Source organism: Prinia subflava, chromosome 21 (genome assembly GCF_021018805.1).
Source record: "Prinia subflava isolate CZ2003 ecotype Zambia chromosome 21, Cam_Psub_1.2, whole genome shotgun sequence".
Taxonomy (NCBI): Eukaryota; Metazoa; Chordata; class Aves; order Passeriformes; family Cisticolidae; genus Prinia; species Prinia subflava.
In genome coordinates, this window is record NC_086267.1 from 3,096,788 (window position 1) to 3,124,138 (window position 27,351).

Consider the following 27,351-nt stretch of genomic DNA (forward strand, 5'->3'; position numbering starts at 1 on the left):
TTTATATTCTAAAAATATCCACCATTATGTTCTATAGACATATTTATGCCAAATTTAGCATATTTATGTACTTAAAACTTTCAGATGCCTTCAGAAGCACACGGTGTTTTCAGTAGGCCATAGAAAGTAAAGCATTCCTAATAAATAATTTGTTAATCTATTTGACAGGACAGGTTTGGGGCAAAACCATTCAGTATTAAGTAAGATTTTAAATTTTTTGACATTATAGAAGACAAACAGCACACTTGATAAATATATAGCCCTGTTGAAAAATTAATGGTTGGGAGGACAGAAAACTTTCTGGAAATCTACATCTGTTTCCTGTTTGAGTGCCATTAGAAATATTTTCTCTGAGTTAAAAAAAACAAAATGGAAAATTTTGGATTTATTTTTCTGAAATATTTTTCTGTTTGTTTTTTTTTCCCAAAAATCAAACAAGCAGCAAAACATCTAATATTAATTGCTTGGCTTTTAGTAGGGGTTGCAGCTAAATTACTAAATTAATTATGAAAAAGTCCTCCTGGTAATGACAGTCTTTCTTTTTCAGGCAGTAGTCTCAAAACACAACTTTTACATTTCTCTTGAAAATCAGGCCATAGTCCCAAAAATTCTTTTTTAGAAGTCTCCAAAGATAAATTGGCAATAGATTAAACACCAGAGTAAAATTCATTTGGCTTCTGATCTAATTTTGTAGAACCTGGGCTAGCCAAAAAATTATATAAAGTGAAACTCAACACTAAAAACATGTATTTGCTTTTGGCAAAAATCTGAGTTTTGATTTTCAAGGACTTAATCTTCTTGTTTTTTTAATTGAGAATAACTTTCTCTGTAAGCTTTAGATCAGATTTAAGTCTCCATGGACAACGTGAGGGTACACAGGGATTTGTTGATCTGACAGAAAATGATCAGTAACTCCTTCAAAAACTTTCCTGCCCTCTCCACATCACCCCTGCTTGCCTCTGGAAACCTTTTGCAGTGACTCCAGACCAGGTCTGGGGAAGAGATTTCTGTCTTACCTTTCTTTAGGCAGCTGATTTATTGTGTGTGCCTTCTTTCCACATCTCTCATCCCAAAGATGTGTGTGTTGAGGTAGCACCATTTATCTTCCTTTTTAAGTAAATTACCGGACTTGGACAGGGTTTTTCTGTCTCCAAACTCAGTAAGTATTTTCACAGATTTCATGCACTGCAGTGTGGAAGATGAGAGTAACACTTGTGTGCATCTCTGTTAGGAATTTGTGCTTGGAAAAATTCGAACATGGGAGGAGAAGGATCTTCTTCTGGTGTTTTGCTGTCCCAGCAGTTTAACAAAACCAGATTGCCTTTGGTTGCTCTCAAATTATTTTCCATATTTCAGTAGGTTTTATCCTGTATAGGAAAACATTTCTACTTGCTCAGTAAAACTTTGAGAATAAATAACTTTGAGAATAATAAACTTTGAGAATAAAAGTCCCTTTAAAGGGGATACTGGCTAACCCTGTATTTGTGACGTGAAATACAGCATAAATCTTAATTATAAGTGAATGTGTGTTTAGTATTTCATGGGCATTTAGATGTACATAAAAGGTTTCTGATTATGCTTGGGTTTTTAGTTAGATTTTATACTTGTTAGGTGTAACTGAATTCATAGTATGAGACTTGATATAAAGAAACAGAAGAACATGTAGATTGAGCTCACTTCCAAGGGGGTTGATGTAGGGGAAGAATATCTGTTTGTTTTGTACCATTTCTATAATAATTACTAATTATAAAAACTTTGTGGGTGATCTGATGCCCTTTGTTTCCCTGTAGTCAGTGCAGGCTGTGGTTCCCAGCCGTTGTTTCTCAGCCCACATGAACCCCTGGTGGTGTTTCTGGGCGCTCACACAGGTCTGTGTTGTGTTTTGCAGCTGAGATGAAGACCCCGAAGCGCCGGCAGCCGTTCGTGCCCTTTGCTCTCAGGAATCACACGGGCTGCACGCTCTGGTTTGCCACCCTGACCACAACCCCAACCCGGTAAGGAGCTCCTCAGGAATCACTTCAGACTTATTCCTCTGGCTCCTCTTCCCTGTCAGCCAGACCCTGTTGTTCTCAGTGATTTTGTTTTGCAGAGACATGTAGGCAGCTCCCAGTTTTACTCAGTTAGGAGCCTCTTCTTTGATGCAAACATAGTTTTATTATTAAACAAAAAAGACTTTTTTTTTCAAGAGACCTAGCAGAATGTGGAAACCAGTGAAATATGTCGCCTTGGTTTTGAAGACTTTGCTAAGCCTTCTCTATTGTTCTTCATATTAGAGTCAGAATTTTTACTTTATCACACTTTATACTATAAACAATAGCCGTGTTTTGCTAACTGTCATTCATTGTTTACATATTTTAGGTAGGAGGAGAAATTTGATTAAGAGTTGGCTTGACCAATGTGGTTTGAGAGGTCAAATCCTCAATCCACAGGCACCATAGGAAATGTATAAAATTGAGTTTTGTAAATAAACTCATCCTTTTCCTGCTTTGCTCACCAGCGTGTCCTCTGTGACAGAATTACATTCCTGGTGTGAGTGTGTTCACTGCAGGCCTGAGGCAGACTAAAAAGCACTTGCAAATTGAAGTAACCATTGTGTAAAATGCTGTGGTTCTCTTGCAGGGCTGCGCTGTCTCACAGTGGGAGTCCAGGTGTTGTTCCTGAGGAGAACGGGACGTTGCTGGGTGATGCCCACAATGTCAGTGAATGGCAAGAGGTTATCACTGGGGAAGAGGTTCCGTTTGAGTTTGAAACCAGAGGGAAACTCAGACACAGGTGAAGGGACCAGGCCATGAGGTGTTCTGACAGTCTCATGTATGGAGCACACAGGTTCACAGTTGTGAGGGCACTGGCAGGTGTCATGTTAAAAGTGTCTTTCTTTAAAATCTGCTGTTAATGTTTAGTTTTTATTTTTAATACTCTTGTACAGAGGGAAATTATAATTTCTCTGGTAAAGCAGCAACTATTGCTGTTGATGGCAGCTCTTCTTGTATGAGTTGGATCATTATAAGCTTTAAGAATTACTTGAGGGCCGTGGTTACAAATCAATGTCCTTTATTTTAAAAGACTATTGAGGCAATATTGGTTGTTATCAGATAACTATCACATCTAGTTCTATGAGAACTAGAGCTTTTTAACAAATATATAGCACATTTTTATTTTTGCAACATAATTATTGTCTGTGTGTTCCTTAGGAAAGGCGAAATAAGTAGACATAAAATCAGGTCCATTTATGGACCTGAAATGGAAAAACTCTTGAGGTTTTTTAATGCTTCAGTGAGATTCTTTTTACAGAATCCAGAGGATGTTTGTGGTTTGAGCTGTTTGGTATTTAGTCTGTTTAATACTGCATAATAGTAATTCAGCTTGATCTAACCTGGTAGGCACACACATGACCTAAGGATTCATCAGCTGCAAGTGAGAGTAAATGGCTGGGAAGAAGTGAGTCCAGTGTCTGTAGACAAAGTTGGAACATTTTTCCGATACGCTGCACCAGATAAGAATTCCTCCTCTTCTACTGTAAGTTCTGATTTTGAGTGTTTTAAAAGAATCTGTAAATTAGGAGTAATGATGTCTGCAAGATTTTGATCTGAAAGCATCTGCTGTATGAGGTTGTCCTCTTTCCAGTTAGCCTGGACTGGGAGAGCTGGGAGATGCTGGTTCCTGACTGTGTAAGCAAAGCCAGAGCAGTCAGCAGTTCATCTGTGCTTGGCAGGCAGAGCTTCCAGTGACAAACAGATGTATTAGTGACAGGCCCTGCACTCGTGGGGACTGACTTTAAATCAGCATTTCAGCAGCTACTTTTATTTCTTCTATTGCAGGAATGCTTTTCATGTATTTAATTTGCTTAAAATAAACAACACTGGCAATTTCCTGTAAACCTGTATTGTTTTTGAAGTATGTGGCTCTGTAGACAAATTATGCTTGTCATGAAGGGGAAATGCAGTTGTAATAATCAGCAGGCTGGCATTTGGTGGGGGCTCAGTGATAAAATTGTCTTGTGGATTTAAAGACTAACTAAGTTTTGAGACTAGCTACTGGAAGTTGTTGAGCACTGGACAAATAGGAGGTTAAGATTGTTTTTATATAAAACAGAATTAAATTTGATTTGATACTGCTGACAAGAGCCTGTGGTCTCTTACTTGAATTTTCTGATATTTTTATATTGAAGCATAGAAAGGGTCATCTCTCTGTAATCTGAATATTGAAGGAAAAGGATGCAAATTATGAGATTATGATAAATTAACGAGAACTGCTGTTCAGCAACATCTCCTGTAGAACTTTTCTTTACAACAAACCCTCCTTTAGCTTCATATTTTTGCAAAGCAATATTACAAACAGGCTTTGCTAATCTAGTTCTGACATGATACCAAGCTGATACTGAAGATCAGAAACACAAAGTGATGAAAGTTTATTCTTCTGTAGTAAAGTTCTGTGTAAAAGCTGAGAGCAGTATCTTAAAAGCTGAACTACTTTAACCATCTTGTTTACTTTCCTCCCAGCTTGGAAGCCCAATAAGTAGAACAAATATAATACATCCACAAGTCTATGTGAGTATATATTTTCATTTTTTTGAGAGCTACTTAAGTGAGAGTAGGGCAACTCTACAAGTGAACTGGCTTTTCTATCCCTGTAGAACCTTTTCAAGAGAAAGGAAACAAAATCTGAGCAAACAAAATGCACTTTCAAATCAGAACAAATATTTATGATTTATCTTTCCTCAACAGCATAAATGGTTGAAAAATTGGTCTTAAATTCCAATATATGAATTCTAGCATGTAAACACATACTAAATGTTGTTTTCAGGATCAAAGTGGCAATGACTTTGTGTAATGTAGAAGGTAAAACACCACAACAGAAGGGCAACTATGAATGAGCAAAGTATGAATATGTTAAGAAAGCTCCACTTTATTGTTCAGTTTTGACTGAAAACTGAGATAGGAATGATGAGTGACTGGTAAATACATGAGGCTTGGACTTCAAACTCCACGGATTTATTAAATAATGTAATAGCAAGATGATGTATAAAGTTCTCTTAGGATCTGTGTTGCTCTTATTTGAACTTGTATCAGTTCAAGAAAGATAATGGAGTTAGTGGTGTGTGGAATTGCTTTTTTATAATTTTCCTGTGCTTTGAGGAGGAGGTACAGGATTATAAACCACCAGGATTATTAAACTATTTATACACCTTAGGAGTGGCACAGGCTCGGACTCAGTTGCCAAGTTTCTCTCCAGCAGTTAGTGCTTCATAATGGAGGTGTCCCTCTTCTAGATATATTCATTACCTGAGCTTTTTAATGCTTTTAAATATCTTCCAGTTTTCTTCATTGCCTCCAGTTCGTGTGGTGTTTGAGGTTACCATGGAGGGGAGCGCCCGGAAGGTGATCACAGTGCGCTCAGCCCTGATGGTGAAGAACAAGCTGGAAACACCAATGGAGCTGAGACTGGACAGTCCTTCTGCCCCTGACAGTGAGTGCTCTGTCTTGGTTTGGAGAGACAGGTGTCTGTCAGGGAAAACTGGAGTTTCCCTAGGAATGGAGAATGTAAAACCCCCTCCCTCCAAATTAGTACAATTTTGCAGTTAGGAGCTTTCAGGCAAAAATATGGGAATAGGAATAACAGCTCTTTACTAGGAATATGAAAAATGCAAATGCAGTAGTAGAAAAAACAAGCAAACAAACAAACAAAAGTCCTGAAAAACCCCAACAGAGTCAGGAATACGACCTGACACCCTGTTCAGGGTGTTGGAATCTACCCAAATAAATCCTCCTGGAGTGACAGATGTGGTTCTGTGGAGTAGAGATGATCCTGCAGACAGGTTCAGTGGTGGTGAGATTAGTCCAGCCTTCCTCTGGGAATCCAGTGGCAAAGAGGAATGTCTGGGGTCCCTGTGTCCCCATTTTTATCTGGGTAGGAATGGTTGGCTCCTCCCCCTGAGTGGAGCATCTCCCAATTGATGATGCAATGTGTGATGTCACTGTGAGCCTCAACAGCAGAAATTTTACAGTTTTCAGTAAAGGAGCCTCTTTTGATCTGTGTGTTTTCTCCTCTGGTTGCAGAGCCTGTAGTCCTTCCAGCAGTTATGCCAGGAGATTCCTTTGCTATCCCATTACATCTCACATCCTGGCGTTTGCAAGCCAGGCCCAAAGGAATGGGAGTCTTCTTCTGTAAGGCTCCAATTCACTGGACCAATGTCCAGAAGGCAGCAGAGGTGTGCAGCAGCAAGAGGGAGTGTCATTCCATGGAGTCTGAAAACAGCCAGTTTTTCAGGTAATTAAAGCCTACTTCTTCTTCTGTAAGCCCTAATAAATGAAATCCAGGGAAAGTAAATAACAGGAAAGAAACTGCTTAGAGATGAAAGCTCCTGCAGTTTTTTAGTGTGTTTTATTGGGTCTGTTGAATAGTGAGGAAGCAGTGAAGTGTGGCTTCTCTGTTTCTGCAGGGCTCCTTGAAGTCCCTCTGACAGTGCTTGTTAAACCTCTGACAATACAAAACACACTGTGCATATTTATTGTAAAAAAAAGAAAAAGTTAGAAAATAGGATGTTAATTACATTAAATTAACTGCTCTGTCTCGCTGAGGATAATGAGTGGTGTTCCAAAAGAGTATTCACAAATACTCACACTTTGTCCTCAATGTCCTCTGCTCGGTTCTGAGGTCAAAAATGTCTCTGCATAGTGAGGACTTGATGGAATTTTGCAGTTTTCTGACATGATTGATTTAGGGTTGCTCTGAATTTAGGGAATATTTAGGATGGGGATTATGGAAGTTGTGTCAGGAAGTTACCTTTGCACACTTTATAATTGCTGCTGTGTGTAAGTTTCATAATTCATTTCCTAATATGCTGTTTTTGAATGTATCACAGGGAGCAAAATAAATTAGTCAAAATGAAGGTTTACCAACTCAATTATTCACCTTAACTAATGAAAAACTGAAATGTTAAGTACTCAGAGCAAGGATACATCTATTGGGAAGAAGTACACATTCAGCATTTATGTTTAGGAACATAATTATATAACTTTTAATGGTTAAAAAATGCCTTTTAGTAGCAGTTAAGAACATACTTTTGCAGTTTATGAAAGTTGGTTTTAAGGGTGGTAATCTCTAATAGCCATTTTCTGTTAAAGCCCTGAATAGACCAGGTTTTGGGGAATTAACTTTAGTCTTTGATTAAAATCAGAAAACTTATGCTGTCTTAATGTCAGACATAAATACACTATACCTTTTCATAATAACCTATGAAGTGATTATGTGGAGAACAACTCTAAATGCTGTTTTTCTTACCAATCCTGAAGTCAGAGTACCTTTGAGGGCTTAGTGCAATACAGAAATACAAAGTTTAATTTTTCTATCACACATGTCGCCATTCCCAGGTTCTGTGTTGCCATAAAGAAAGAGAACTACCCGGATTACATGCCTTCCAGCATATTCTCTGACAGTGCTAAGCAGATTTTCAGGCAGCCTGGGCATACCATTTACCTGCTGCCAACGGTGGTGATCTGCAATCTGCTGCCCTGTGAGCTGGAGTTCTACGTGAAGGGTTTGCCCATCAGTGGGACACTGAAGCCCGGCAAAGAGGCCGCCTTGCACACGGCTGACACAGCCCAGAACATTGAGCTCGGTGAGGCTCCTGCTCAGGGACCATTTGCTGCTCCTCCTTGCACCTCCAGGAGGCTTGTTTCTGCAAGGAATTATGGCACAGAATGGGAAAATAAAAAAGCATTTAAGTGGTGATTTCATTGGGTTGGAGGGCTTCTTAATTTTAATAATGAAGTGAGCACACTGGAAAAAAAACAACCTAATATTGCCATCATTCCTCCAAATCTGTCAGCTGTCACTTAGAATGTTCCTTGTTCACTTCTTGTTTCCCTGACAGTGGAAATTTGAGAGAACAGTGGTAAAGAGAGGAATAAATCAAATAAGCTCCCAGTATTTGGGGTGGTTTTTCCATTTTCTTTTTGACAGAAATAATTTGTGTTGAGAGTATATGTGCAGTTATTCAACACTGGCTAGACCTGTAATGCCTAAAGCAATAATTATCCCTAAGCAGGGTCCCTTACAGAACTTGTTTTGCTGTTTGTGACTTAAATTGAGGCATTTCTTCATGAGGACAAAATTTACCATACTGGGCAGATTTACAAGTTGATCAGGGTGGGTGAGCTCTATGAAATACTTAGGGAGATCAAGCTATGTAAAACCTAAGTGCTTATCAAAAACTCGTGTTTGTGTGGATGATGTTTTATTTAGCTCTGCTTTGTTCTTTGTTGTGTTCCATAGGGGTCTTGCTAGAAAACTTCCCAATCTGCAAAGAGCTGCTGATTCCTCCGGGGACTCAGAACTACATGGTGCGCATGCGGCTGTACGACGTCAACAAGCGCCTGCTCAACCTGACCATCCGCATCGTGTGCCGTGCTGAGGGCTCTCTCAAAATACTCATTTCTGCTCCATACTGGCTAATCAACAAAACAGGCAAGTTCTGTTGTCATCATGAGGTGGGAAATAGGGATTTCCTGTGGTGTTTTGATTTGCTTTCTAGCCAAATAAAGCTTTTAAATGCTGCTTAAAGGGAATAAAGGTTGTAAGAATTTATATTTTTAATAGTGCCAGCAGCTTCCATTTGATGCATGTTACAGCGGATAACTTAGGCATTGGGTTGCTGTATTACAGATTTTCAAACATGAGGTGTTGTACCTTTCAATAAATCAGTATATATTAGATCACTGTTAAAATTAGTGGTTTTCAAAGACTGAAACGCCTTGAGAAGGCAGCAGGTGTGAATTGCAGTGAGTCTGTGTGAACTTCTACTGGCACTTTCAGGACCAGTCTCATGACCTGCAGCCATGAACAGCTGTTTTAAGAAGATTTAGATGAAGAACTAGAAGGAGAATTCATGCACAGTAATGGCTAAAATACTAAAACAAAAATATCTTGGGTTCCTTCATTGGAAATTTTTACTGTTTTCATTTTAAGTTGTACAAAGGTGATGTGTAGTTTAACATTCTTTTCTTCTGTGTTTATTTAAAGGTTTGCCACTTATCTTCAGACAAGATAATGCAAAAACAGATGCAGCTGGTCAGTTTGAGGAGCATGAGCTTGCTAGGAGCCTCAGCCCACTGCTCTTCTGTTATGCTGATAAAGAACAGCCAAACTTGTAAGTAAGAAGGGCAATCAGGCAGAACTTTACAAAGATGAAAGTATTAAGATGACCTGTGAAATGATGAAGTTTTTTAATACTGCATTGAGCACACTGAATTCTTAGATGCTTCCTGCTGAAAGCTCCTTGCTTGGCCAATTCTGTTGTGTCTCAATTTATTCAAAATTTAATTTTTTTTTAATTTCAAAGATAAAAGACACACAAATGCTGTTGTGATTAATCAGTCTAGAAACTGCCAAGCTTTTTACAGGACATGGCCATTGACTCCTCACCAATGTGTTGAAAGGCCTTATGGCAGAAATGCAGAATGAGTCACTCAGTAAGAGATTTATCAAGGCTTCAAATGCTTCTATATCCAGATATCTGTATCTATATGTTCTTTTTCTATCTGGGCATGTGTTTGATCACCAGCATCCTGTTGCTCCCTGATCCTTCAATTAAATGACCAAACCTTTGTGTTTTCTTCTTGCCCTTAGCTGCACGATGCGTGTTGGAAAGGGAATCCATCCTGAGGGCATGCCTGGCTGGTGCCAGGGCTTCTCCCTGGATGGTGGCAGTGGTGTCAGAGCCCTCAAGGTGATCCAGCACGGAAACCGGCCAGGCCTCATCTACAACATTGGTAGGTGGTGATGGGGACACTGGAAAACCCTCTGGAACCCAATGAGATACAGTGCCAGTGACACCACAAACAGAACAATTGCAGCAGAGAAACGTCTTCTTAAAGGCTTTTGAGGGGGCAGAGAAAACCATTAAACAAAAGATAGTGTTCTGAGTATTTTTATATCTTTGTTTTGAACTTTATTAGCTTAAAAATCAATTTTCAGTTATTTTTAATTTCACATTTCATCACTTAGTGTTAATAACTACATTGTCACACTGTTCTGTCTGCCTCTGTGCTTTTATTCCCACTGTATGTTAATTCCAAGTACATTCTAAATCCCATAACATTACTCTGATTATGTTGAGTACTGTAACTGTTAAGCAGTGTGCTGCTTCTGTGGGTTTTGCTTTATGGTGCCTGCATAGGCTGAGGTGCAGGAGTGCAGCTTCTGGATTCCTTGTGCTCCTGGTGCACATAAAGTACTAGCAGGTTTTAATTTGGAATTAAATGAGAATCTGGAAGTTACTCCGCAGTGATTGTTGAGGAATTTTTGTATGTTTAAAAGTGAAATAATTACTTGCATTGATGTACTTGTGATTGGGAATTGTTTTGGGTTTCTTTAATTATCTTCAGTATCTAAATTGTACTTAAGAAATAGAGGGTAACAAATAGCATAAGGTTACATTTACTGTTTAAAATAATGTTCCAGTTCAAGACAGTGGTATGGCACAAAAATTTCATCTCAGGAACTGAAGAAAGAACTTGTATTCTCTAAAAGATATTGTGTCAACTGTCTTTCTCTTTCCTCACATTGTTTTTATTACTAGGTATTGATGTTAAAAAAGGCAGGGGCCGTTACATTGACACCTGCATGGTCACCTTTGCTCCCCGGTACCTGCTGGACAATAAATCAAGCTACAAGCTCGCCTTTGTTCAGCGGGAGTTTGCCAGAGGCAGGGTAAGAAACTTCTGGTGGTGATTTTTAGTATAGTGCTGTCCTTAGTCACAGCATCTGCTCACCAAGAAGAGCAGCCAGTGTTCTAGAAAGCATTGTTGGCTGGCTATGAGGATCTTTCTCATTATTCCAACAGCAGCATTCACCTGACAGAAGAACGGCTGTGTTTGTATTTTTGAGGTGTAGGGGTTCATAGTGGATTTTTCAGAGCTGGGATTATTTACCAATTATTTACCAATTCCTGTTCCTAGGGAACATCCAATCCTGACGGCTACATCTCCACCCTCCCTGGGTCCAGTGTGGTGTTCCACTGGCCACGCAATGATTATGATCAGCTCTTGTGTGTGAGGCTGATGGATGTCCCAAACTGCATTTGGTCCGGGGGCTTCGAGGTCAACAAGAACAATTCGTTCCACATTAACATGAGGTAGCTGTGACCTGTAAATCCTCTGCAGCTGCTGTTTAATGCAGATCAGAAGTTTACCTGTCTTGCACTGTGTTTTGTTCAGGGACACCCTGGGGAAATGTTACTTTTTAAGAGTAGAAATCACCCTTCAAGGAGCCACGTACCGCATTGCGTTCAGCGACACCGACCAGTTACCGCCGCCTTTCCGCATTGACAATTTTTCCAAGGTAAAAGAACCAAACCCCACGTTTTTACCTTTACTTTTTTTAGTAAAAAAAGTCATTCTTCTGTATTTGTTAGAAGTGGGAGCTGACTAACTTGTGTAATGAAATAAAACAAAAGTCTGTGTATTTGTCTGTGATAATTGTAATTTTCTGAAGTTCTAGTACAAATTGGTAGTTCACAACTTCATCTTTTTCAAATAATACTGGTAACATTGTGGCTTTCATGAGTGCTTTAAAAGTCTTGCAAGGAAGAGAAGTATTACCAGTGAGAGGGATGCTATTTAATCTGTTCTGGTCTCATAATTTAGATTAGTAGGGTTTGACATGCTCCATGGGCCTGCAGACATTTTGAACCACAGATGACAGATAAAAGCAAAGATGATGTTTCTAATCCCTTTAAGACTCTATTTACTTGAGACCTGAAGGGAAGAATATGCATATGGAAATGACTGAGGAGGGGGGGAAAAGAAGTGATCTGAACACGTTTCAGTCATCAACTCCTGTTAAATGAGCAAATAATAGCAAAAAGTCTGATGAACAATTCCTGTATGAACAAGCTCCTCCTTGCTGATTTACAGGTGCCAGTTGTGTTTAAGCAGCACGGGGTGGTAGAGCCCAGGCTCTCCACTGATGTGAAGCCCATGACCTCTCTGGATTATGCGTGGGATGAGCCCATCCTGCCTCCCTTCATCACGCTGACTGTGAAAGGAGCAGGCTCCTCAGAAGTTGTGTGCTGCATGAATGACTTCCAGGACAGCAAACAGCTTTACTATGAAAACTTCATCTATATTGCTGCTACATACACTTTCTCAGGGTAATTGTTTATATATTTGATGGAAATATTTTTAATACATTAAGCTTTAATTAATTAATATCAAATTATGGTTTTTCACATGGAGTTAAACTTTTGTCTACCATGTAGCTAGCAGAAGAAACGCCAAATTCAGAAGTTGTCTGGCTGTCAGTAATTTGTGTATTTTACCTCATTTGGACATAGTACCTTTGCTTTAGAGGTGCAGCTTGACATTGTTTATTCCATCACACAATGAGAGGGATTAAGCATCTGTCATCTGCTGTGACCCCACTGTGTGGTCTTGGAAGAGTTGGGATGTTTGGGTCTCCCTCTGGGGACTTCAATGTCTTTTGGTGTATAAAGGGCTCTTTATCACAAGTCACACCTATTTACAACAAGCCTGTGAGGTTTAAGCTTGCACTAGTTTATAAGCTACTGAAAACAGCTCTGGGAGACTGATACAGGGCTTTGGTACTTTCCTCAGTATGAGGTAGAAAACTGTCTTTTAATTCATCTGTTCTGCCTGTGAAGTTCCTAGTTTGAGTGAGAAATCAAAGCCCCTTTTAAGAATGTACTCAAGTTACCAGCTTGCCCTGGTAATTCCTAACAAGAGGGGAAAAGCCCCAACTATAAATGTTAGTCTGATGGGCTGTATTGGAAGTGTAAACCTCCAGTGTGAATTTTGGTGCAGATCTGATTCATGCTACAAGAGGAGATGCTGCTCTGAACAAACATGATGCTGTTTTCTGGGTGTTACAGGTCACAGGAGCCAAGTGTGAGACCAGTGACTTCAAATAAGGATGCTGCAAATGCAGAGCTTGTCCTTGATGTTTCTCCAAAGACTCAACGAGTTCTGCTGAAAAAGAAGGTACCAGAGCACATCTGACTTTTGTTTTTATAATACTGTTGCTATGTGCAGAAATAAAATCATATGCTGAGAGTAGGACAACATTACAGAAAAAAAGCTCTAACTTTTAAAGGGTAGAGAAAGACCCCAAAGGGATAGGTTGTTTTGAATTGTGGTGGTGCTTCTGTATAAGACTTTTGTAGGGGTAAAGATGACAGAAAAGGGAATTAGAATAAAGTAGCAAGGCAGGTTGGAAATGCCTCCAAGACAACAGAATGTGGTAGTTGTGTGTTGGATATTCTCATGAAGTCACAAGGTAGGAGATGCTTTTTTTTTCAGGGGTATTGTAACCCAAGTCGTCTGTTTCTGGAGCTCTTAGGAATATAAACTGTGTTAAATATTGCTGAGATGAACAAACAGCTTTTAAATGCAGCTCTGCATCTAGCTGCTGTTGTGTATTCACTGAATATCAGAGTTCAGTCTAGCTCCTAATTCTAATTCAGGGCTCTGAAGTTAAATATATACAAGTCATTCCAGGAATTACATAATTCAAAGCCTCTGATGGCAAAACAGAACGAAATGTTTGCTCTGTACTGTATTTAAACGTTGAATTTGTCTGTAACAGGAGCCAGGAAAGCGATCCCAGCTCTGGAGGATGACGGACTCAGGAATGCTTTGCCATGAAGGTTCTTCAGTTCCTCATAACCCCCACAAACCCTCTCCTCGCTCCGAGGACTCCAGTATGATTCTGGATATCGCAGGCCTGGCAGCTGTCACAGATAACAGGTACTGGAATACAGATCCTCAGGAACTGGTGGGGGTTTCTAACAATGTCTTTGAAAACATACTTAACAGGATATTCTCTGAATACGGAAAGACATCGTTCTGAAGGCATGTGAAAGAGCTGGATTTTATCTAGCTGTATAAAATAATCTCATGATCACCTGTATGACTTGGAAATAGGTGTAAAAGATGGCTGGTGCCTTTTCAGCAGGTGACTGTCGACAGAACACTTCAGAAGAGAGATTAGAAAAATGACATGGGGCAAAACAAACATTCAGCATTAACACAAGTGCAGAGTAAAACCTGTGAGGTGCATCCTGTGAGCTCTGGGGCTTCCTCCCCTGCAGGTTCGAGCCGCTGATGCTGCGGAGGCCGGACCGGCGGCGCAGCACGACGCAGACGTGGAGCTTTCGGGATGGGAAGCTGACCTGCGGCATCCACGGGCTCGTTGTGCAGGTCAGTGCTGGTTTTGCAGTGAACCTGTTGTGTTTGTGGCTGGTGTAGCTGACAGAGTCATTTGGGCTGAGTATTGAAGTGAACTAAAAGCTTTGAGGCAAGTGCAGAATACAGAGTAAAGCAAACTTGTGCAACAGCTTATGTGTTAAGTTTATATTTGAATGTTTTTACTAGTTTCAAATAATTAAAGATCTTGCACTATTAATTAGAAACCAGAACAGTATTTTTGTTAGTACTACGATATTACGTTGATCATTTTGTGGTCGAATCCCTGCAGTGTAGTAGGTTACTACTTGAAGCAACCAAAAAAGCTCTGTATTGCTGTCTTTAGATAATATTGCTGACTAAGTAAGGATTTACGTTTTCAGGTCTAAGGTTCATCTTTTAAAAAGCTTCCTATCATTTTGGAGAACTTTCCGGGAAGGACTTTCCAATGTCCCTTGATGATGTAACAGCTTCAGTTTTAAACATGCAGTGGGAATACTTAATTCCTACTTAATTATCAATTACCCACCTAATTATCAATTACTTAATTATCAGTCTTGACTATTTCTTTTAACTGCCAACTGATTAAATATGAGTTAGCAGAAACCTTAATAATATCAAGTAAAATGCTGCTGGACTGCTCTTCTTTTAGTTCTGAAGAAAATACAGTTTTAAAATAATATATGTAAATAGTTATCTACCTAAATAGTTATTTACCTATCACTTAATTACTTAATTTTCTTCCTTTACTCTTTTTTCTTTCTCCAGGCAAAGGGAGGAATACAGGGTCTTCATGATGGAGCTGAAGTTGTTCTAGGTCCTGATAACTCACTGGAACTTTTGGGGCCAGTTCCACCTGAACAGCAGTTCACAAACCAAAAGATGAGGCCTGGCTCAGGCGTGCTGGCTGTGAGAGTCATCCCAGATGGGCCAACCAGAGTTCTGCAGGTGACAGTCCCTTATTAACTGGAATCTAGTCCCATTCTTCACTTACACTGGAAATACTCTTTTTCTGTATTACATCTTTAAATCCTTATGAAAAGCTGCCTTTATAATGACATAGAGGATGGGAATATCATAAGCCAGATGAAGTTACTACAAAAGTTCTTCTTGTCCTTAATTTTTCAAAAAGATAATTTGCTAAGATAGGACAGTGTAGCTGTTATTTATGCATATGAAAGGGATCATTGCAGTAATTTATTTGTTTTCAGATCACTGATTTTAACCAACGTAGAAACGATCGTTCGTTCAGTGAAGGAGAAGAACTTCCAGTCACGGAACAAGATCTGCGCAGGTTCAAAAACCCAGACACAGAACAGGAGCTAGAAGTAAGATATGGCAACTACTACTTGTCTTTTCCGTTTTAATTTTCCTTTCTAGATTTCAGGAGTGAGGTGATGGTCAGTAACCTCTCCTGATGATGACCTTGTGTTATAAACTTTAGATTTTCCTGCTGCAACTTCTTGTTCTTATAAATTGGGTTAATATGCCTTAATCCTCTTGATTCTAAGACTAATTGTCAATGAGCTGCTCAGTCTCTCTGGAGATGATCCTAAAGATATAATTTCTTCGCAGAAATGTGTATTTGCTATCTCAAGTTTTTCAGTGTTGGTTTCAGTGGTGAGTTTTTTCCCCTTCTTTTCTCAGGTGCTTGTGAAACTGGAAGGTGGAATAGGATTGTCTTTGGTCAACAAAGTCCCTGAAGAGCTTGTGTTTGCAAGCCTCACCAGAATTAATGTCCACTACACTCAGCTCTCCACCAGTCAGGTGCTAGAGCTCAGTGTGCATGATATACAGGTATTTGCCATTTTGAAACAAATCCATTTATTCGTGAGTCTTCTTCAGTTTTTTGAGTCATAATAGGTTTGAAAAATGTTTGGAGCTGTGACTGAGATTTTAATTCCTAAATATCACTGGAATTTCAATTCTGTTTTCCGTCCATTTGGTAGGTGGATAACCAACTTATTGGCACCACACGGCCTTTTATGCTCTTTCTGACACCCAGGATGAGTGAGAACGAGCCCCTGGACCCTGGGCCTGCTGTGCAAGTCAATGCCATGAAATTCCCCAGTAAAAATGCACTGACTGATATATACAAGGTAAACCACAATGTCTTGTTTGTGTAACATAGGTATTATTTTGCTTAAATGACCTTTCCTGTTCTTAATTTTTACTTGCAATCTGAATTCAGTGGTTTGTGAAATACACTTTGTTGAATCAGTTCTGAAGCTTAAAGGGCACAGTGTCCACCTTCTCATGTTTGTGGTGTTTAAAGCTACAGTAGAGTGATGAGCAGGGTAATAAATATGTTAAAAAATGTGACAGATCACTCCAGACTCCTGTCTGTCCATGTCTGTGACCTTACTTTTCAAGGCTGTTATTCTCTCCTGAGAGCTGTAGCACAGTGAACCAAAATATCTGTGTTTTGCTCTTCAGGAGTTGAGTACAAGGTTATAAATTCTCTCTGATAAGCTGTTATCTTGCTGCATAAACCCTGTTCTGTGCACTGCAGCCTTTTGGAAACGTTGGTTGTAAATTTATCCACCAACTGTGAGGGCAAAACCAGGTTGGTTGTCAAGACTTGCTTTCTCACTTGGAATCTTCACGCATGTATTATGACTGTTTTGAAAAGCAGCTGATTTTCCAAAGTGTTGGAAATGCAGCTAAGATTTTGAAGTGTTAGGATTAGGTAATAAAGCACAACGCCTCCCAGAGAATTGAAATAATCATCTCTAGTTGTAGATAACTTGAAGTGAAGAAAGCTGCCAAAGCTACCTACATTTTGAAGGTGGGAGTCTTGCTACAAATCCATGGAAGTGAAAATATTCCACTGAAATAGAGCACGTTGTCCTTTTTAACAGCTTACATGGATTATATTTCTGGTGTTAATGGTGTAAACTGAGACTTTTCTATCTCTGTAGCATCTGATGATCACTGCCCGAAAGTTCACAGTTCAAATTGAGGAGAAACTCCTTCTGAAGCTGCTGAGTTTCTTTGGTTACGACCAGTCGGAATCAGGTGTGGTATAAAATTGCACAGCCCAGTTTTACAATGTACCTGATCTTTGTGATTATGATCTTTGTGTATAAAATAAGTGGAAAACACCAGCACACTCTGGGCTCTGTGGCCCCTGTGGAGCTGTTCATGGGTGCTGTGCCTGTGCAGAACTCAGGTGATGAGTACAGCCTGTCTCTGGAAGAAGTTCAGTATTCCTTTTCAGTTCCTGTATCTGGATTCATCTGAACTGGGATAAAAGAAATTGTGTTATTAATTTAGCAAGCCACTTTGTTTAGTGATTTGTTGAGTTTGTTTATTTAACCCAGGGCTAGAAGTGGGAGCTGTGTTAATTTATTCCTTGGGCAGTTCCTCTTGCTTCACTGCAAGAAAATTTTGTCTGACCTTTGTGTTGGCATCCATAGCCCTAGTTTTAATGGTAATGTAAGTTTTCTTTCATTCACTGAGGCAAGACAGACCTTTTCAATCTTCTGATCTCACAGATGCTATTCTAATCCTCCTATTTTAGTGTTTGTCTGTGCTTTGGAAGCTTTCTGAAATGTTTGTTTTGGAATGCCAATTGAAAAGTCACTTGTATTATGTAGTAGCCTGTGCACTGTTACATAATAACTATAACAGGAAAATAACTATTTTTGGCATGATTCCAAATGGGGCCAAGCCTACAAATGATGCTCCAGAGTTCTGTCTTGCTAATCCACAGTATCCTCTGAATTGTCTCTGGAAAAATAACAGGATTGCATTTCACAGAGGACTTACAAACTTAGATCTCTAATCATGAGGAAGAAGTAAAAGTTTCGAGTTTTGCTCTAAGCCTTTTAATTAATCTCCCCTTTGTTCTGGTTTACCCTGTTCCTTTTGCTCTTGTTTTCCTTATTACTGTACTTTATTTGTGGTTTATCCACTGAAATCATCCTAGATTCAGACAAAAATAATTTTCTTATTTACAGTTAGCATGTTTTATTGTTCATAAGTTTTGTTCATGTTTTGAGTTCATAAGACTTAGTAATATTTTTTCTTTGCCCTGCTTCCTCGCAACACCCAGGTGCTCTTACAAATAACATGAGCCTGTTAATGTGGGCTGAATTGGAGTCACCCTCCATATAAATGGATTTATTGAATGTCTTCCATGTAGGCATGTTGTCCATTGCATAGTGAATATTTGAAAGCTTGCTTTGTACATTATATTCCTAGTTAAGTGTGTAAGGAATTACATGAGAGTAGAGAGAGGAAAACAGACTGTAAGAGCATGAATGCCTAGTAGGAACATTGCAGAGTCATGTGTTATCTCTTTGTTTCTGTGTGCTGATAAAGAGAAATTAGAAGTGAGATTAAAAGCTCAAATAACAGGTTTTAGAGATGCAGAAAGATCTGACAAAAATTCTTGAGCCTCAGAGGTCAACCTCGTGTCACAAGGCATGAGTAATTTTGCTGGCTACACCAGCAGTCACACATACTTTTTATTTGTGTAGAGGACTCTTAACTCTTAACAGAGTGTGCATTCCTAACCCCATATTTATTTATCTTTAATTGGTTCTAATTCCTGTGTTTTGTCTGGATGCAGAGGTTGAGAAGTATGATGAGAACCTCCATGAGAAGGTTGTTGAACAAGGCGGAGCACAGAAACGATACTACTTTGAAAATCTGAAAATCAGTATGCCTCAAATCAAGTTGAGTGTCTTCACTTCCAACAAGCTGCCTTTGGATCTCAAGGTACACCAGTGCATTCCCAGAGTGGGCTTCCAGTAAAAAAGAGGAAAAGGGAATAAATGGACACTTTGATACTTTCAGTTTCCATTTACTCTTGCCTTATCCAAGTTAAAAAAATAGAAGTTCCAACAATTTCTGATATTTAATTAGCATAATTTCCAGTCTCTTCTGTAACAGTCCATCCTTCATTTTTGTAATTTCACACAGCTAACTGGACCTAATGGCTTTACAAAGGACTTTAGTTACAACAGTGGAAGTGTAAAGAGCTTAAAGGGAATTACTACGGTGAAATAAAAAATTTTTCAACTTAAAGAACAGAAATACAGGACAACTCTGAGTGTTTTCATCCAAAAAATGTTGTTTCATTGGAACTGGAGAGTTTGCATGACCAGTGTGCAATATAGTCAAAACTTAAAGTGAACTGAGATTGGGTATGGACTTTAAAAATAGGTGGGAAGTCTGTTCTCTTTCATATGTCATAACCTGGCACAGTTGGTAAGTGAACCAGGGATTGCAGATTATGGCCAGAACAGAAATCCAGAGTTCCCAGATCGTGTATTAGAACCTTCCTGGACTCAATAAAGTGGCAGCAGTCAGTTGCCACTTCAAAAATGATTAATTTAACATTTCAGTCAGAAATACTCCAGTTCTCTCTGAGCTAAGGCAATTACTTCTCTCCAAGGTGGGAGAGTTGAAACAAAACCAACCAACCAAACCATAAAAAACTCTCTCTGTTGTGGAGGAACTGAGCTGCTGCCTTTTCAAAAAACCAAAACTGAGACACCAGCTGGGCTTTTTTATCCTTGATATTAAGGACACCATGATGAGCAAGCTTCTAAAGAAGTTCAGTGTTGTGTAATGAATGTCTGTCCTGGAGTCTTACCAGGATGAGCCAGATCTCCAGTCCTACATTCTTGGATTCTTTTTACTGAATCCTTGTGCTGGGGACAGTTCTATGGCTGGCTGGGATATTCCCTACCACTAAATACAGCAGCAGTGTCCTGAATATGTGGTTGCACTTGATCTTCAGCATGAAACCCCTTGTAAATGCATTGTAAATGCATTGTAAATGCATTGTAAATGCAGACTGAGGGAGCAGAGCAAGAGGTGAGTGCCTTTAGGAGCCCAGCACTGTGCATTGTTCTGTTTGGATTTCCTTCCACTCTTGGGATAGGATTGCACACGGATCCATCTTGGCAGCTGCCAGCAGCATTCCCAAGAGAAAACTTGGCATTTAAATTTTCCCCATAATGTTAACAGTGCCTGCATATTCTGTATATTGACTTTCACAGAAAGAGTTCAATTCAGTTCTGTAGCACAGGAGAGTTCAGGGTAGGAGGGAGAGAATTATCACAGTAGAGCCTTTGTGGAAGTTTTTCTAAGTACCTCTAATGTTTTTGGCCTGGACGTGGCTGTCTGGTAATTTGGTGTAGACAGATTATTTTTATTAGGTACCAGTATTAACAAAGTTGCCTTATATAATATCTGATAGTTAAACAGGAAATTACTTCCTACCCAAGTGAATAATGAGGACTACTCTGGTTGGTCATCCATTTACTGGAAAAATAAATACCTCCTTTCTTACTTGCAAGCTTAACTCAGACCTGTAACTTGCCTTAATTGCCTGCAGATGGCACAAAAACTCATGTTCCTTATACCAGGCAGCTTTGGTGATTAATGTGTAAAGATAAAACATCACTGTGAAGCTTCCTGCCTTCTTGGTGAGTGTGCAGATGCCATTATCAAGACCTGAAGAAGAAGGGGCCCTTTTCTATCTTAAAAAATCAATTTTCTTCTTTTTTTTTTCAAAATTATTTTATTTACATCTGTCTATATTTAGATGTATAGCTTGTCCACCTTAAATGTGTTTTTTAATGTATAAATTGTACACAGTACAGATGGCCTATGAGCTGATTACAGTTTTCATTTTCTTCCTTGAAAAATAATGGGAAAAGCTAGTTTAAAGAATTTCTTTAGACCACATAATGTTAAGAAATGAGCCTCAGGCTTACAGGAAATTATGTATGTTATTCCAGCTCATCCTGACACTTAATCCCTTCACAGAAGTTCAGCAGGGTGGAAAATGGCCAGTTTTGTCAAGGAAATTAATTTAGGTCTGGAGTTTAATTGAACATTAGAACAATATAGCAAAGTTATATATGCAATCTTAGACATATTTTGGGTTGAAATATTCCTATCAAATGTGGGAAACATTGCATTGGAAACTTAGTGACTCTTGAGTTATTGAAGAAACACAGTGCTAAGGAGTTATCAATGCTTAGAATTAAAAGGTTTGTGGGTGACTGCTCTCTGTATCAGTGTCCACTCTGCAGTGGTAGAGAACTCCAGCAGCTTCAGAGAATTTTGGTTTGTTACCCATTTAAAGGATGCTGGGAATGAGAAGCAGAGAGAAGAATTACAATGGCAATATCTTTTATTTACTCAGGCATTGAAAAGCACCCTGGGGTTCCCTCTGATCCGGTTTGAAGATGCTGTGATTAATCTGGATCCTTTCACTCGGGTCCATCCGTACGAAACTCAGGAGTTCATCATTAATGACATTCTGAAACACTTCCAGGAGGTCAGTGGGACAGAGATTTTGTCATGGCAAAGGTTGAACTTCTCTTGCTTGAGGAGTTCTCCACCGAGGATGTCTTTCCTGACTATTAAATTTTAGTGCTGTGTTGCTTCTTTGGTAGATGGAGAAGTAGTATCCTGGAAGAATTCTAAGAATACACTACATTTTAACATGAAACTGGTGTTAATTTTCCTGGTATTTGTGTGTTGATTTCTCTAGTAGACCTACCTGGGTTGGCATAAGCTTCTGTTGTGGGTGGGATTTTTTTTTTCCATCAACCTTACTGGTGTTAATGTGATCCATAAGAAATACTTCACTCTTCCTCTTGATTTTACAGGAGCTGCTGAGTCAGGCAGCAAGGATTCTAGGTTCTGTGGATTTCCTTGGCAACCCTATGGGCCTGCTGAATGATGTTTCAGAAGGTGTTACTGGACTTATAAAGTATGGCAATGTGGGTGGTCTCATCAGAAATGTCACTCATGGAGTATCAAACTCTGCTGCAAAGGTAAAAATTGTGACTTTAAATTTTGCTATAACAATAAGCAAAAAAGAGGCAAGAAGTCCAATAGAACTATTGACCATGCTTAAAGTGCTTTATGTCCTGTTTGTTTAGTAAAAATGGTGTTTGGAGTGTAGATTTTGTTTTTGTTAAATGCTTTTTGTACATCCCAGGAATGCCTGAGGAGTCATAGACCACTCAAAGCCCTGTTATTGCAGTACAGATACTTGCAAGTTGAATCAACAGTTAACCAAAGTGAGAAATAATTTGGTTCTACATGCAAATGAACAAAAGTGCATTAAATTATGTATATAATCTACATAGAGAGAGAGAGCACTAGAGAAAGGTGGAGTATTTAAGGGGTTATTTAGTATTACAGGAGTTGTTAGCTGTTATTTTTGAGAAGTGATAAAGCTGATGTGAATAGCAATTATTATGCTGACACTTGAGGTTTGAGGCTTTTGTGCCACATAGCATAAGGGATTGCTTTTATTTATTTGTAGTTTAATTCCAAAGTCTCTGCATGGTGAACATTGTTTTGTCCTTCCTGATAACATGGGAGAGAATTCCATTATATCAGTGAAAATAACTGTATTTAGTGCCCAAGAGAGGGGTGATCTGAGACAGGAGTCAGGAATAGGAAGCAGTTTGGATCCTGGTTGATGCTGTACTTGATCCTTAGCAAAGATGTTCTTGAAATGTTTTATTACATACATGGAGTGTTGGCATGAACCCCTTCATGCATACAACTGCAATAATGCTTTTTTGACACAAGGACATGTTGGTAAGTTTGGTTTGGTGAAAATTCTCTACTTTCTCTCATTATCATCATTTTCCTAATGGGTAACTTTGGACGTGTGTATTGTCATGGTTCATCCTTTAACAACCTTTCTCACTTATTTGTATACAAGGAAATCTGCTTTTTCCCCTCCTTAGTGAAAAAAGGTAATTCAGAAGATGTGAAGTGCAGAGTCTGTATAATTACAGAGAACTCAAGACTAACATCAAACCTAGACCATCACCAAGTGCAAATTGGATCTGACCCAGAGAGCTGAACCATGAGGAAACATGACTTGCACATTCTGTGTCATAATTACCTTGTTTGCAGCATTAGCCTATTTTGCACAATTTTGAGAAATTCAAACAAAATACTACATTGATACTCCTGCCTTAATCTCCTAGTAGGTGATTCTCAGCACTGCAAATACAAGCAGTGTGGTGGAAGACTTGCTGAGCTTCTGGAAGGCAGCTGGATCTGCAGAGGAGCGCTTTTGTCCATGCTTTGTCATCGTGGTTGTGGTCTCTGGTGACCCATCCACTCCACCCAATAGAGTGTGTTTCTTTAGAGTTTCCTTTCTATAAAGTGTTGTTTCCTCATCGCAGTCACATCTGCAACAACAGTCCCATAAATCTTCCTTTAAAAGGCACGAGCCTTCCTCTGTTTCCCACAAGGGCAAGGTCATGCTTTGAACTTTGGAGTCATTTGTAACCAAGGGGTTTGTGAAGGAAGATTTTCAAAGGCAGAAGGGCAGTTGAATGCTGAGCTCCTTTCAAAATTCAACAGGAGCTGAGTGCCTGCTTCCCATTTATACCTTTGAAAATCACCCCATGTACTATTTATTTGTCTTCCCAGGTATTTTTTTCTTTCTCCTTGATATATCAGAAATGTCTCTGTGATGCAGGTCTCACACAGTTCCCTTTTCAAAGCTTTTTGTGTGGTTTATGTATTTGTCCTTTTGGAAAAAAGAGAGAAATCCATAATTTAAGAAGGCTTAGTAGTACATTGTGGAGCTCCTTGAGTCCTCCTTCCAAAGGTTGAATCTTAATTCTGCTGCTTAGAAAACAATGGTAAAAAAGGCTCAAATAGTCAGGTTGAATTCTTCCTTATGCACACTTTTAGGCATTTAAGTCTGCTCAAAAACTAAGCCAGGAATGTCCATATGATAAAAAAATTGCCATTTCAAGTACAGTTTGGGGTGTGTTATGTTCATGGTACAATATAGGAATTTCTCTTTTACTTTCTGTTCTACCTTGTGTGTGCCTTATGAGTTGTCTAGGATATGTAAAGAATTGATAAAGAAAATTATGTGGAGAGAAAAAACCAATTTGAGTTAGTCAAGAGAAACAAAACTGAAACAATAGGTCATTTTTATCTTGCTGTTGGTGCTCTGGGAAGGTATTTTTGAGTATATTTTCACTGCATAAATTTTCACCTGATTCAGCTGTGCCACAGAGGGCTCTTGTCTTTGCAGCTTATTCTGGATCTGGTAACTAAAACCAGTGGAGCCTGTGTCCTGCACAGGCACTGAGGGCTGGAAAAAATCTCCATTGAGGTTGTTTGACTACCTGACTTATGAAGTGTCTAAAATAAAAATCTATCCTAGATTTTAAGATGAGTTAGCTATTAAGGTGTGAGTAGATAGATAAACAAAGAGTAATACTGTAATCATGGCTTTAAAAGTAACACTGCTCAACTGAATCGAGAAGTAAGCTATTGGAGTTGTATCTGGTTTTGTCATTTTATTGCTTTTCTATTTTATAGTTGTGCTGATTATCCCTGTAATGGCTTTTCCATGCATTTCAGAGCACGCAGTGGGTAATGCCTTCTTTCAAGTGGAGAGCTGCAGTGTATTTAAATTGGCACAAACCCTTAGGTTAAATAAAGTTCACTACAGACAGTTTTGTATTTTTTATCCCTTGGAGATTCCAAGTTCTGTATTTTAAAAAGTTCTTTGATCCTAAATATAGACACCAGAGGGAATTTCATTCCCTCTGAATGGAGCCTTCTATAGTTGCCATATGCGTAGAAATGTCTCACATTCTTGGCATCCACACTTTTTTTTATTCCCCCGTTAGGCATGATGGAACTAAATCCTAAATTGTTCCTGTTTCAGATGTGTTTCAATTAGAAATGAATATTGAACACTGAATTAGCAGCTGAACAAAACTGTTCTGTAGCTTGTGTTCTCCAAATGGAAAATTAAGTGTGGTTGTATCTATTACTGGCAAATAGGTGTTGTGCTGATATAGTGAAAGTGGTAAAGCATTGAAAAGATTCACAACTTGTCTATACTGTGTTTAATGTGCCTGATTTTTTTCTATTTCTACCATGAATTCTCTCATTTTTTACAAATTATGAGCACATAGTAGGGTGGCTGTTATGACTCTGAGCTCAGGATATAGGATGGAAATAATTGGTGTGTACATCCCTTCCTCTTGAGAAAAAGAATTCAATGAACTTCATGAAAGAGCTTAATTTTCATATTGAAATTAGAATTTTCCAGTGTAATTAGGCTTCTTAAGGAAAGGTAAACCATCAGTCACAGCTGCATTTCCCTGTTAGGTTTTTGGGAAGCACACAGGGTTCTGGGAGACAGGCTTCCTTCCAGAAGCGCCAAAACTTACCAAGAGGTATTGAAGTAGTGAGATATAGCAGCATTTACCATAATTTTTTTCTATTCCAAAAGGGATTTATACAATTTGGGTCAAATGTAGCTTTTTCTGCATTTTCTTCAGCGTAATCTTTATCTTTCCCAGTGTAGCATGGAGGCTCCTGCAACCTGTCCAGGTGGCACTGGAGATCATCTTCAGTTTAACTTGCATTTCATCCACAGATAAGCAATGAGTACAGTGAGAATCTGTGTCAAAACGTGCAGATTATGAGGTGGAAAGCAATTGAAATTCCCAGGCAGAAATGTTGAGTACTGAAGGAACATTACAGATGAGGCCATTTCCCCATTTCCTGCCAGTTTGAAAAGACAGCAAGTTTTATGACCAATTAGTGGCAATCAAAAGCCGTGGAAAGTGTCAGTTTTAATGTGCAGAACATCTGGTATATGTAATTAGTATCTTTGAAAGAGGTTTTAGGGTAAAGGATCATCTTTTAGAAGTTTGAAGTATTATTTTATTCGTCCTGGGTTTAATTTCTACCATGGGATAAAACGTGTGTGGCCAGCATCTAGGTGAAAAGTTTCCTTCTCAATTTGGTTTAAATTCAGCCTTTCTTTCACAAAGTGAACTCCCTTTACTCCAGTGTATTTTTACGTGGAGAAATGGCTGTGGGTAAATTGAACAGAAATGGTGATATATTCTATGGGAAGAACTGGTTTAATGTGAATTTAATGTCCTAAATGTACCCCATGCAAAAGCAAACTGACATGTTAGTGGCAGCTTTGAATTAGCCTTACCCTGGAGAAATTACTCAGTTGACAGTGAGAGCCCTGTAACATGGAGCTTCATTTGGAAGGGGTTTACCAGCTGATTTTTCTGTAAAATAAAATGGACTGTTCCCGTTTTGCTGACTCATTGGAGAATTCAGTGAGCAAAGGAGAATTTAAAATGAGATATGCAAAGAGTTGCCAAGTCATAAACTGTGACACTGGAAATAAGCGTTTATCATAGATGAAATGAAATTTAGTTTTAACCTGCAGTTTTTGAGTGGTTACATGTCAGGTGGACAGGCACATCTATCCCATATATCACCATTAGCATCTGAAGGAGAAAAAATGGGGTATGGGTTTGAAATTCGTAATTTCAGTCATGATAAATGGCTGACTGCACCTCCCTACTGTGTATTTAAAGTTAGAGAGTTGAGTAGAAAATGTTAAGTAGTACAGAGTTAAACTTGAAGTTCCTTCACTGTGTATCCCTGAGGAGTGAAAATGTTTCTGTGTCCAAGGGAGAAGGCCAAAGCTGTTCCAGGAGATCCAAACAGCTCAGAATTGTTCACTATTCACACACAGACACGATGGCAGGTCCAATTCATGTGCTTGCATGGGCTTCCCTTCAAAATATCTAATAGAACATGGAGAGCCTGTTAGTTTTTAAACAGGAGGTTCTTTCAGATCCCAAGTGTGGTCACAGATGGTCATGGCAGAAAAAGAAATTGTCTGGAAAGAGCCTAAGTGCTGCAGTCAGTGCAGATGGAAATGCTTTTGGAATCAGAATCAAGAGAGGTGGTAAAGATGATGTTAAAACCAAACCTAATGTGGCCTGTCTGAATATTTCGTTGTTACCTGTTAGCTCAAGGTACTGGATCTCTTCAGGCTTTTGCTGTTTTTCAGTTTATTGTGGGGTTTAAGGCAGGAGCTGAAGAAGGGCAAATAATTCCATTCCCAAAAAATAAACAAACACGAAGACCCTCAGGCTTGGTAAGAGTTAAGGCTTGGGGGAGGGGAATTATCTGTTAAGAGTATTAGTTGTTTAATAAAGCACAGTTGTCCTCCAGATGAACCCGCCAGTGACTCCGCGATTGGGGTCATTCCAAGTTCACGCTGTGGACTTTTGACTGCCTTCTGTGTCTGTGCAAACAGCCGGCGGTTCCTGCAGGGATCACTCATTCAGCCCTGTAA

General features: G+C 39.1%; 1 protein-coding gene across 4 annotated transcripts in view; it reads left to right on the forward strand.

The window, feature by feature from the left end:
* VPS13D (vacuolar protein sorting 13 homolog D) overlaps window positions 1–27,351 on the forward strand; it is a 94,226-nt gene that overhangs the window by 35,920 nt on the left and 30,955 nt on the right. For all 4 annotated transcript variants that reach the window (XM_063417483.1, XM_063417485.1, XM_063417484.1 and 1 more), the window contains 25 exons: window positions 1,889–1,994; window positions 2,620–2,772; window positions 3,381–3,516; window positions 4,500–4,547; window positions 5,316–5,466; window positions 6,057–6,267; window positions 7,371–7,618; window positions 8,275–8,466; window positions 9,022–9,148; window positions 9,628–9,770; window positions 10,580–10,710; window positions 10,959–11,134; window positions 11,217–11,340; window positions 11,916–12,151; window positions 12,890–12,998; window positions 13,603–13,763; window positions 14,108–14,216; window positions 14,970–15,149; window positions 15,413–15,529; window positions 15,849–15,998; window positions 16,151–16,300; window positions 17,123–17,219; window positions 18,778–18,926; window positions 21,370–21,504; window positions 21,839–22,006. In XM_063417483.1, the coding sequence (XP_063273553.1) occupies window positions 1,889–1,994; window positions 2,620–2,772; window positions 3,381–3,516; window positions 4,500–4,547; window positions 5,316–5,466; window positions 6,057–6,267; window positions 7,371–7,618; window positions 8,275–8,466; window positions 9,022–9,148; window positions 9,628–9,770; window positions 10,580–10,710; window positions 10,959–11,134; window positions 11,217–11,340; window positions 11,916–12,151; window positions 12,890–12,998; window positions 13,603–13,763; window positions 14,108–14,216; window positions 14,970–15,149; window positions 15,413–15,529; window positions 15,849–15,998; window positions 16,151–16,300; window positions 17,123–17,219; window positions 18,778–18,926; window positions 21,370–21,504; window positions 21,839–22,006 (3,707 nt within the window). The remainder of the gene's footprint in view (window positions 1–1,888; window positions 1,995–2,619; window positions 2,773–3,380; window positions 3,517–4,499; window positions 4,548–5,315; window positions 5,467–6,056; window positions 6,268–7,370; window positions 7,619–8,274; window positions 8,467–9,021; window positions 9,149–9,627; window positions 9,771–10,579; window positions 10,711–10,958; window positions 11,135–11,216; window positions 11,341–11,915; window positions 12,152–12,889; window positions 12,999–13,602; window positions 13,764–14,107; window positions 14,217–14,969; window positions 15,150–15,412; window positions 15,530–15,848; window positions 15,999–16,150; window positions 16,301–17,122; window positions 17,220–18,777; window positions 18,927–21,369; window positions 21,505–21,838; window positions 22,007–27,351) is intronic.